This window comes from Calliphora vicina, chromosome 4 (assembly GCF_958450345.1).
Source record: "Calliphora vicina chromosome 4, idCalVici1.1, whole genome shotgun sequence".
In the NCBI taxonomy this organism is placed as follows: domain Eukaryota; kingdom Metazoa; phylum Arthropoda; class Insecta; order Diptera; family Calliphoridae; genus Calliphora; species Calliphora vicina.
The window spans coordinates 98,159,108-98,171,991 of NC_088783.1; the positions used below are offsets into that span (position 1 = coordinate 98,159,108).

At 29.5% G+C, this 12,884-nt stretch overlaps 1 protein-coding gene across 1 annotated transcript in view; it reads left to right on the plus strand.

Moving 5' to 3' along the window:
- Cngl (Cyclic nucleotide-gated ion channel-like) overlaps positions 1–12,884 on the plus strand; it is a 110,865-nt gene that overhangs the window by 31,289 nt on the left and 66,692 nt on the right. The window contains exons 5-9 of the mRNA XM_065508473.1: positions 8,332–8,535; positions 8,616–8,723; positions 8,790–8,930; positions 9,161–9,313; positions 9,379–9,509. Coding sequence (XP_065364545.1) covers positions 8,332–8,535; positions 8,616–8,723; positions 8,790–8,930; positions 9,161–9,313; positions 9,379–9,509 — 737 coding nt within the window. The remainder of the gene's footprint in view (positions 1–8,331; positions 8,536–8,615; positions 8,724–8,789; positions 8,931–9,160; positions 9,314–9,378; positions 9,510–12,884) is intronic.

Below are 12,884 nucleotides of genomic sequence, written 5' to 3' on the forward strand. Positions count from 1 at the left end.
TTCGGTAATGTATTAGCAGACATCACTCCTTTTTAGAAACATTTTAGGTTTTCAAGATTATATCAATAAATATTTTAAACTTTTTAACTATTATTCCAGTTTCTTTTAATAATATTTTATTCCGATTTGAAAATTGTTTACGCTAAGAGTTGCATTTCTAATATTTATTTGAGTTGTATTTATAGTAGAGATGCATTTTTTGCACCATAACCGTTAAATTTAAATACATTAACGGCCATTTTCACAATGTACGATTATTTCATTTTAACCGGAAAATTAACTAACTGTCGGTTTGTTTAACGGGGACCATTTAACCAACGGTTACCGATTTGCGTTTCACCATCATTTGATTACTTAACCAAAGCATTCAGTAGAAAGTATGGCAATAATGCATACATTTGTTTACGAAAAATAGTGTAATGAAAGATTGAAATATAAAAAATTGTCTAAAAGACGGCATCAAAAATAATAGTTTGTGTTTTCTTAGTGGTATAATAAAAAAAACGTATAAAACTCAAAAATATGAAGGTACCTAACTATAAAATTTACAAAACAAACTGAACAACAATTACTGAAAACCAACAAGCAAAAGTGCACATTTGTTGTTTGGTTTGTAAGTGCAATATCCGGGTGGTATATGGATCACCTCGTGCAAAATTTACTTTTCTTCGCTTTACACTTTTAAAAATTATAAATATTACAGAAATATAAATGTTTTTCCATGTTATTTTATTATATTTCTTACAATTAAGATGCTAACCGGCGAAATTTATTCGGTTATATTTAATAGCAACTTTGTTGTTAAATAGTGTCAATTAAGAATTAATCGTACATTGTGAAATTCAAATTAGCCTAACTTGCGGTTAAAGTTCACGTTAACTTTTAATCGTACATTGTGAGAATGGCCGTAAATTGTAAAAATACAAGTCTAAAAGTATTGAGTAACTACTTTTGAGTATTGAGTACTCAAACAATATGGCAAATACTCGATACCCACTACTCAATACTTTTACAGCATTATTCAGCAATTCTCCAAAAATTGGTAATTGCGTATCTAAGTCAGTGATGTTCAAAAATAAAAATGAAGATGTATTGGTGAGAGAGCTACCCAGCAAACATAATGTCAAACACTTAAAATAATAACAAAATTAAGAAAGTTTAGATTTAGAATTTTTGTCAAATAAAACCAATTTATTAAATGAATGTAATTTAAATATTAAGGAAATGAAAAAAATATACATTGTAAGTCCGAAATTCTCTTAAATTTTGTATTTATTTTTGACTTTGTTTTATTGTGTTCAATTGTAATTGAAACGCGTGTGTTTGCTATGCTTCAAACAAAAACAACCAACAACAAAGCTTAATAATTTTCTGAAAACAATTGCGATAGTCCGTCACATGTGGTTTCTTCGCATTCTCAGCGATGAATGAACAAAAGTTTTTAAAAGAGCATAACAAATGTGTGTAAATTTTTCAAACAATTGTTGTATGTCGTGAACATCACTGATCTAAGTACCAAAAACTATAAAAATAAAAAAATAAATCTGCAAAAAGTGTTAAAATTAATGAATTTTAAGGATATTAGGATCTAGTCCTAATTCAACTAAAATTACTTTATATAAATATTGACTTACTTCAATAGATTATTCATAAAATATATATGAACAATTTTTACTCAAAAAAGCTGAACTTTAAAGGCGAATAACTTTAAAACACGAGCTAACTTTTAAAAAACCCTTTGGGGGTTTTGGTATACTAATTATCTACTATCATTTTCCGTTGGTCTCATTCGGGAAAGATTTTCTTGTTGCACAGTGTTATGTGGAGAAACTTCTAAAAAATTCCCAATTTTAGAAAAAACAAATTTAAAAAAAAACCTCTCCATAGAATATAAAAATTTTACCATTTTTGTACTTAGGTAACCATGATGCATCAAATCTTAATACTGGTTATTGAAGACTTTTTTTGCTGCTGACCTGTGTAATCGAACTTCAATTGCAGTCCATCGTTATCGTTATGAGAGACTTTGAAATTAAAAACAAAATTTTAGACAAGTTCGATTATAAATCGTAGCATGTTTACACGGCAACGAACTTTTGTAATTCGCTCTATCATTCATAATTTGTACAATTCTATACGAAAAAGTACAATGGTACTCCAATGGCACATATGGTTCAATTTAAAAATTATACTTTAATTACAAAATAAATATGTATATTAGCGGTATTCACAATGTACTTGGTCTGGTAATGTAGTAAAAGAGCACAATATCAAAAAACTAAAAACAAAATACATTAGAAATTGAAATGTTTGTCAATAAATAGCTTTTCTGCTTTTTTACTAGGCCAAGTACTTCTTTACTAGGCCAAGTACATTGTGAATACCGCTATTGTGATTCATATATTTGAATTTAACAAGTTAATTTTAGTCTGTGATACTTTTATTATTATTTTTATACTCTTCACCTTCGTGAGAGGGGTATATATAAGTTTGTCATTCCGTTTGTAATTTTCACAATATAATTTTCCGGCCCTATAAAGTATATATGTATATTCTAGATCCTTATAGATAGCGTAGTCGACTTAGCCATGCCCGTCTGTCTGTCTGTCTGTTGAAATCAACTTTCCGAAGACCCCAAATAACTTACATACTCGATTCATACATCAATATCTCCGGAATTCTTCCAGCCCGGAGAAAATCGGACCACAAATGGCTGAGATATAAGGAAAAACCCAAGACAACATCGTTTTTTTGACCTATATTTGGATTACTAAGTCATTAAAATGGACAATATGGACATCTAATGATAGATATTTCAAAGACCTTTGTAACGACGTACAAATATTTTTTAGCCCGAATGTTTTTTCACCAAAGTTTGTTTTTCGCTAAATATTATTTTTATACCCTTCAGCTTCGTGAGAAGGGTATATATAAGTTTGTCATTCCGTTTGTAATTTCTACATTTTTCATTTCCGACCCTATAAAGTATATATATTCTGGATCCTTATAGATAGCGGAGTCGATTAAGCCATGTCCGTCTGTCTGTCTGTCTGTCTGTCTGTTGAAATCAGTTTTCTGAAGACCCCAGATATCTTCGGGATCCAAATCTTCAATAATTCTGTCAGACATGCTTTCGAGAATTTTGCTATTTAAAATCAGCAAAATCGGTCCACAAATGGCTGAGATATGAGGAAAAAACCAAGACAACCTCGATTTTTGACCAATTTTTTACCTATATCTGGATTACTAAGACATTAATATAGACAATATGGATATCTAATGATAGATATTTCAAAGACATTTGCAACGACGTATATAAGACCATTTAAAAAACCAAAAAAAAATTTTTAAAATTTAAAAAAAAAATTTTAAATTTAAAAAAAAAAAAAATTTAATTTAAAAAAAAAAAAATTTAAAATAAATTTTTTTCCAAAAAATGAAAAAAAACAACTAAAAAAAATTAAATTTTGTTTACCTAAAAATATTTAAAATTTTGAAGTATAATTTGGTGAAGGGTATATAAGATTCGGCACAGCCGAATATAGCACTCTTACTTGTTTTTTTTAAATTTAAGTATAATTGTGTAATTTTAACTTCATTTGAGTCAATTTCGTATCTATTTGCTTTTTCCAGGTAATACTTCGGTCTAGATGCAGACCTAGATATTTAACTTCAGTTTGTTGAGGTATTTTATGATTATTTATTAGGATTGGAGGGCACGATTCTCTACACAATGTGAAAGTAAGATGTATAAATTTTTTGCTCGTTTACTTTTATTCACCATTGATTTAACCACCTTTCTATGTCGAGTATATGGTCTTGTAAAAGTACAGATGCTTATTGGAGGTTTTCATGAATACAGTGAATGTCACTTAAAATCTTACACCATCGTAGTAAAATTGTATTCATTAGTTTTAGAAAGTTGATGTTTTGGAAATAATTTAAGATGCTATTTTTATATTGTGTATGCTATTACCTATCAAAAAATTGGGTATAATTTTAATTGCCCTTATCCACAAATAAAAAAATTGGTTAAGACTGTCAGTGCCCAGAATATCAATGCTTCATTTAAAATCGTAAAGACACTAAAAAATAGCAAATGATACCCTACAAAGTATTAGGATTTTTAATATTAACATTTTTTTGAATTTTTAACGTTTTAATTATAATTTAATATAATTGTACGAATTTAAGTGAAATATGAATTTTGTGATGTTCTTTAATTTTCATCAATATTTTTTTAACGAATTGAGGTTTTGTTAACTTTTTTGTTGAAATACATATTTTTTGTTCCAATTAATAAAATTACTTTTAATTTTTTATATAATCACCTATTATTGCCTGTATAATTTCATAATATTTAAAAAAAAAATATGTTGTACGATTTTGAGTGACACTCACTGTATCTAGAATAGCTGTGTCATCAGCAAATATTGATAATTGGGGTTCGACTGTTAGTTGGCATATCACAAGTATATAGCAAATATGGGAAGGGACCCAGTATACTTCCTTGGGGTACGCCTCCTTCAATAGGCTGTGGTGAATTTATGAAGTACTCCTCTTTAAGAACGAACTTTCGATGACTTAAATAACTTTCTAGAAGCTTATGTGTGTTTACTGGTAAATATTGTTTTATTTTAAACGATAATCCTTCGTGCCATACTTTGTCAAAGGCTTGCGAAACGTCGATGAAGAGTGCAGAAAAATATTTTTTTGGTTGTGAGTTTGTTCTATGGTGTTATGTTTTTCTCGAAATCCGAATTGATGAGTTGGAATATAATCAAAATGATTCACTATCGGCTTTAACTTGAGCATTAAGAATTTTTCGAATAGCTTTGCTATATTTGACAATAGGCTAATGGGTCTATATGATACTAATTTAGTGTGATCTTTTCCCGGCTTAGGTATCATTGTAACTAAAGAAACCTTCCATTCTGGTGGATAATATTCAAGGCGTAATATATAGCTCGATATAGCGAGTAATTTGAGTACTGGGTGGCATCTAAGTTCTCCAGATATTTATAAATTGAATCAGTATTGCGTTTGTGAAGAAGCATACTGAGGCGTTTACGACATTTTCTAAGCTCCTTTTTAAGTTGAGGGGATCTGTAGAGTTGCCACTCTCCACGAACTCTTCTTTTTTCAGCTAATAACTGTTCAATGTCTGCAGAATAGAGTCTATTGTATCTTATTTGTTAGGTTATTTGAGTGGCATGTTCAAGAGCAAGTTTTAAGTTTTGTTTAAAATTTTTGAGTGAGATATCGATATCTTCTGGTGTTCTTAGCGATATATTTTCTGTACTGTGTGTGCTAATATATTTTCTATATTTCAATCGATTTATTTTCGCGCTTGAGTACTTTAAATATGATAAATAATACTTTTAAACTAGATTTTTTTTATATCAAAAGATAAATTATTCTGTGGTCGTTTGGAAAAACTAGGTAACTCCACTTTTGCGAAAATTCAGATAACACCAAAAATAGGAACTACGTTTCATTTACTATCAATCAGATCGAAATTTTGATATAGTTTCTCATTTAAAAGTTATTTTTATGTAAAAACTTGCTGAATCCATGCTTTTTTTATGAATAAACAGGGTAATTCCCCTGTTTATTCATAAAAAACTATGAGAGAAAGAGCGAACTATAACAAATTCGTGTCAAAAGCTCTTTGGGTCCAAATTTTGAACCTAAAAAACTCAGCTTATTTTTGATATGTATTTAAGAATAAAAGGAAAAAATATTCTTTTGAAAAAACTGGGTAGCTGTATTTTTTCGTAATAAAAACGTATAAATTTACGTGCTGAGTCAAATAGTGAATGTTTAACCACAAATGATTACTAAAGTTGCCTTAATTCCGTAAAATATAAAAAATAGTTGTTTTTAGGTAACTCCATTTTTCAAAAAAACAAGGTAACTGACATTGATTTTCGGTTTTAATATCCAAAAATGAGTTCAATGAACCAGAAATCTTCAACATTAATAACATAAATTCATATTAAATAATTAGTGAAATATGTTTAAAACTTTAAACATGTGTTTCTCGTGATTTCAAAAAATGGAGTTACCTAGTTTTTCCAATCGACCACAGAATTTATTATCCTGTAAGGATAAGTTTCCATTGGCTGGTAGATCTATAATTACATATTATATTTGCCTTCCTTGATATACATACATTAGAGAAAATCAGGTAAATAAAAAAATAATAATGCAGTTTTGTTTAAAATCTATTTTTATTGCTATGCACAAAAAAAAATGTTGTTGCAATGTAAACTTGCAAAATTATTCATAAAAAACAATAAAAAAACATTGACAAAAGTCTACATACTACCACAGCATGTCCTGGTTTTTTTTTTGAATACTAACAGATAAGCATTCAATTTATTAAGTCGACAATATTCAGTAACTTTGCAAAACACTGGTAGAGTTAAAAACAAGCTGCGAAGTGGTCGCCCAAGGAAACTACATCGTAGAAATGTAATCTTCATTTTAAAAGAAGTCAACAAAAACTCAAAAGTAAATACCACAAAATTGGACAAAGAACTCGCAACAAGATCAGAAGTTGTTGTTCATCCACGAACAATTCAAAGAACCTTAAATAATAATGGTATTTAAAGCAGAACTCCTTGTAAATTAGCGAACGGATCGCAAACTTCGTTTGGAATTCGCCCAAAAGCACTTTGAAAAGGACATGGAATTCTGGAAGCGAGTTTTGTTCACTGATGAGTTGATGTATAACATATTTGGAAGTGATGGGAGAGATAAAGTATTGCGCAAAACAAATACAGCAATGGATCCGAAAAACTTACTCGCTACAGTTAAGCATGGTGTTGGCAGTGTGATGGTTTGGTGTACTGTCGCTGCTTCTTGAGTGGGAAAGTTAGTGGTTATTGAGGATAATATGGATCGTTATCAGTACAAATCCATTTTGGAACAGAATTTGAGAGCATCCGTTGATATTTTAACTCTTGGTTAAAGTTGGATTTTTCAGCAAGATAACGATCCGAAACATACGTCTCAAATTGTCAAAGATTGGCTACTCTACCATGCCCCATGACAATTGTACACACCACCTCAAAGCCCGGACTTAAATGTTATTGAGCACGTGTGGGAAATTCTACAGCGGAAGATCCGAAAACATCTTATTACTTGTGCACCAATGTTAAAGGAGAACCTTCCAGAAGAATGGCAAAATATAACGTCCGCAGAACTGGAAAATTTAGTTGCTTCGATGCCCAGACGCTTGTAGATAGATGCCCGTGGTGGCCCAACGAAATATTGAATTTAATGAAAATTTGTATTCGCTGAAAAATGTTTATTTAGTGTACAGATCGTTTGTAGACTTTTGTCAACATATTTTTTTAATTTTTTGTGAATAAAAGTTAAATTAATTACACTATACAACACCAAATGAATTTCATTTGAGGGGGGTTAAATTTTCCCAACTCTGCCACATTCTTATTGTTAATCATCATAAGAAACCATGTGATCCTTACATTTTAGGTATAAAATGTGTTCAGCAAAGTTATGTAAAATGTTGAATTTTCGGTTTTGGTGTAGTTAATGACTTATAGTAAAATTTCACGGATAATATTTTTGTGGAACATTTTAACCCTTTAAATACCTGTTTTAATGGTGTTTGTGCTCTTTTTTAAAAGGAGGACAAAAAAGAGTAATGCCTTGGGGATTGAGAGGGTTAACATATTCTACAAAAATATTCTCCGTAACACATTGCGGAACACATTTTATACCTAAAATTTAAGGAACATATGTTTTCTTATGAAGATTAACAATAAGAATGTGCCAGAGTTGGGAAACTTTAACCCGCCCTCAAATGAAATTCAGATGTATACTTTCAAAACGCCGATACACGTGCCTTTTTTTTGTCTCCTCTATCAAAATTTATTGGTCGGACCTTGTAATTTTGGAAAAAATTTGATTTTGTTGTATAGTGTTATAAATTTAGCGATATTTTTTTGTTATATTACTAAAAATGCATTTGAAATAAAACTGCATCATTACTTTTACTTATTATGGTTTAGAAGTCCGCGAGTTACGAAAATAATGGTCGTGTTGTAGACTTTTGTCGGTCACTGTAAAGGGGGCCTTCTGCAATTGTTAGCCATAATCTGTTATTAACGCTATGGGTATTTATCCTGCGGCCATCGCATTTGTCAGAAGTAGTAATTATGGTCCTCAATCCGCAAACCCTGAGTCTTTCTAAGCAGATTTAAAATGTCATCAATGGAATTATTTTCTACATTATTCATGTAGAGTGTAGCATAATAAATATTTAAACAATTATTTGTAAGTGTTTATTTTCTGTTTAAGGAAACCGTCGAAGATACTGGATCCGAAAGTGCCTCAGGAGACGTCGATAAAACTTTTAAAAGACGAAGACGTTACCTGCAAAAGCGTCGTTCCGTTGTAAATCCTGATGAGAATTTTTATTTTTATTGGCTGATGGTTCTAACAATTTGTGTTCTTTATAATCTATGGACCTTAATCGTTCGCCAAAGCTTTCCCGAATTACAGGTAATGGCATCTAATCATTACATTAAACATATCTACACGAAACTAACACTTACTTGGTAATTTCTTTTGATATTTTATAGCAAGCGGTACCAACATTTTGGTTTATTTGTGATACTCTAACTGACATTGTATTCATTTTCGATATTTTTGTACAATTACGAACCGGCTATTTGGAACAGGGTCTAATGGTAAGCCCGTTTGTGCATTTGTCACATGACATTTAACATTTTAACGTCTTCTTTACATTCATGTAGGTGTACGACGATAAAAAACTGATGTCACATTATGTACATTCAAGAGATTGTTTTTTTGATATAATTGCTCTAATACCATTTGATCTTTTACAATTGAAAGTGGGCTCTCAGCCATTGTTACGTTTTACTCGTTTTTTTAAGGTGAGTGGTTAATTTAACTTGTTTGTTCCCCAAACAGTACTTTTTTATTATTTGTTGTAATTTTAAAAATCATTTTTTTATATAAATTAATGTAATAATTTAATCTAACCTGGTGGTTTACCATGAATATGTTCAATGGATAGTAAACAATTTCTTTTCTTTTTTAGTTAAATATTTTTTTAAAAATGTGTCTCGATTGTGTGAATATGAATATATTTTATTTATTTTAGGTTTATAGATCTGTTCGATTTTATTATATTGTTGAAAGCAGAACGGTTTGGCCGAATTTATGGCGCGTAGTGAATCTAATTCATATCTTATTAATACTTGCCCATTGGTTTGGATGTTTCTATTATTTACTATCCGAAGCAGAGGGATTTCAGGTATGTCATTTGTTTGTGTTTAATATGTGATCGAAAATGATTTTGGAATTTCTATTTGTTTTTAGGGTGATTGGGTATATCCATACCGTCCAGGAGATTATGCCACTTTAACCAGAAAATATTTAGGTAGTTTATATTGGTCTACATTGACATTGACTACAATCGGGGATTTGCCAACGCCTGAAACAAATGCAGAGTATGTTTGATTTTATTTAAATTATTTTATGTATTTAAATTTGTTAGCGGAATAGGTGGCTTATTGATACAATAGTGAATGAAAAAAGGTTTAAGGCAAAATGTTCCACAACTAAAGTTATGTTTATTTCTTTTTTTTAACCGAAAAAATCTAAAAATTTAATTGATTTTTATTTACTTACGTGATTTGGGAAGCTACTTCAGTATGTATTTTTCACTAAAATAAGAAAAACGTATTGTAGTGCCTCGCGATCAAACAAGACCGTGGAAAAAATGAAAATTTGTTAAAAATATTGAGGATTTTTTCAAATATAAACGATGTTATTTCACACGTTTCTATAATAAAATATGTAGGGAAGTATATAATTCACAAGAGTAGGGGGAGGATTTTCATGCATTTATTATTGGAAAATCTGTTTCAAAATAATCAAAATATGAGTTTAAAAAATATGCACTTATAATTTTGTGCAGAAACATAACATAAATGACTATGGATCGAGCAATGTCCAAAAAATACACAACAGCGCACAGTGGTATGAGAATAAAAAAAGATGGAAATAAATCTGTAACTTCTAAACCCTTACGTCGATTTGAATGAAATTTCACATGCGCAAAGAGGTAGTGTAGTCGAATTTGGACCTCATGAGCCCACCAGGAGCGGGACCAGGGGTTCCCAAAGTAGGATACCTCGGGTATGTTCAATTTTTAAAATGATCCTATTTCTTCGTTTGTGTTACGATTTAAAAAAAAAATGCACATTTAGAATATCCTCGTCGAGCACTATCAATTATCTCTTATAGCTTAGGAGATATTTGCATTTGAAAATTTAATTTTCAACATCTTTACCCACCCTACGTCAGTTTTTTGGTGACCGTGGTTCCAAATATTCCCCGATTTTATCCATTTTTCTTTTATAGAATTAACAATAGAGTAACTTCGGGTAATGTGGACTACCGTTTTGTTTTTTCTAAATTTTGGCCACAATATATATGGATATTAAAAGAGTTGTGAAGCAATAAATTAGCTAATGTATTCTCTAATGGTTTTTGCAGTTGAATATTTTTTCCGTTAAAGGATAAAAAATTTATGTGAAAATATTGTAAGGAACCCAAAAATCAGCATTAAAAAAATTGCAGGGTAATATGGACCACTATATGAGGGTAATGTGGACTAGTATTTAATACATAAAATTCATGAACCAGCTAATCATGAATGATTAAAAAATTTTATTTCAATATATTTTTATTAATACAAACTAAAAAGTCGCGTTCTTGGCTTAGATAGATTGCTTACAAAGTACATAGTTATTGTCGGGTAATATGGACCAGTAGTACATAATCAAGTAATTTAAGTGGTCCACATTACACGAACTTGGGTTACAGTGGTAAAAGTTATTTTTACCTAATAATCTAAATTTGCTTAAATTCTTACCAAATATATGCAAAACTACGTGTCCACTTTAACTATATGAAACAACCAAACATTAAATTCTACCAAGTAACTGTACCAAATTTTGTTTCTTACTTGAGCCGAAAAAAATGTTGAGCAGGCGCATTAATTTCAATACAAGAATAAAAAGTCAACATATCAATAACTCATGAAAGCAAATGTGCAATTGTCGTTTCAAACAAATTGTAAAATGTACGACAAATCAATTTTATCATACCTTCAATAGTTTCTGAAAAAAGACACTGGTCCACATTAGACGCATAGTCCACAATACCCGAAGTTACTCTAGATCTATATATCAAATAAAGAAAGAAGTGTTTAAAAATCATGGCTGAGTCCAAAGTTATATTCATTTGAATTTAAAAAAATTAAAAAAGGCGATTTTTCGCAATTTTTTTTTGGGAAAAAAGTACTTTTATTCTTTTTAAGTTATCTAAAAAATTTCTAAGAGGATGTATAATGAATTTGTACTTTTTGAAAAGCTAACTTTACGCCAAATATTTTAAATGTAAAAAACATTTATAATTTTTGATACGGACGGGATCAGGTCCATTAAAAAAATGCCTATTTTTTATGTAAAATTCAACATTAGGGCAAAAATTCTCAAATCGCATACTCGATATAAAAATATAGTAACCTATTTTAGATGGCCCAATAAGTTCTTAATTATTTTGTAAAGGGTTCCGATAACCCCGCCACTGGTATGGATATTGTAGCCAAAAAACGAAAAAATCACATTTTTGGTATTTTTCAAGATTTTTTGGGAATTGCGGGATACTTGATAACAAATTTCGAAATTTGTTTTTATTTTTTCCAATTTGAATAGAAAAATCTACATAACTGGGAAATTTTATTAAAAAATATTCATAAATAAAAATTTTATTTCAATTTGAAAAATTTGTATCTATGCAAAATTCAATAAAAAGCATTTTTTGTCATATTTTTCAAAAAAGTATTCCATGAATTTTTTAATTGTCAAAATATATATAATTTTTTGAAAAGTAGACAAAATCCTCTATCCATTGATATATAACATGTCTACCTTATGTTTTTTACGTGTCAAATAAATTAGGGAAAACTAAACAACTCGCTGAGAATTTACCTAACATAGAAATTCATAAAAAAGCATGTTGCCTACATAACAATATTTTTATGAATGTAAATAATATGACAAAAAATTTGAATTTTGCATAGATATAAATTTTTCAAATTGAAATAAAATTTTTATTTATGAATATTTTTTAATGAAATTTCACAGTTATGTAGATTTTTCTATTTAAAATGCAAAAATGAAAACAAATTTTGAAATTTGTTATCAAGTATCTCGCAATTCCTAAAAAAATCTTGAAAAATCCCAAAAATGGGATTTTTTTCGTTTTTTGGCTATAATATCCATACCAGGGGCGGGGTTATCGGAACCCTTTACAAGATAATTAAGAACTTATTGGGCCATCTAAAATAGGTTACTATATTTTGATATCGGATATGCGATTTGAGAATTTTTGCCCTAAAGTTGAATTTTACATAAAAAATAGGCATTTTTTGAACGGACCTGCTCCCGTCGGTATCAAAAATTATAAGTGTTTTTTTCCTTTTAAAATATTTGGCGTAAAGTTAGCTTTTCAAAAAGTACAAATTCATTATACATCCTCTTAGAAATTTTTTAGATAACTTAAAAAGAATAAAAGTACTTTTTTCCCAAAAAAATTGCCTTATTTCATTTTTTTAAATTCAAATGAATACAACTTTGGACTCAGCCATGATTTTTAAACACTTCTTTCTTTATTTGATATATAGATCTATTGTTAATCCTATAAAAGAAAAATGGCTAAAATCGGAGAATATTTGAAACCGCGGTCACCAAAAAACTGGAGTAGGGTGGGTAAAAATGTTGAAAATTAAATTTTCAAATGTAGGAGATTCTATA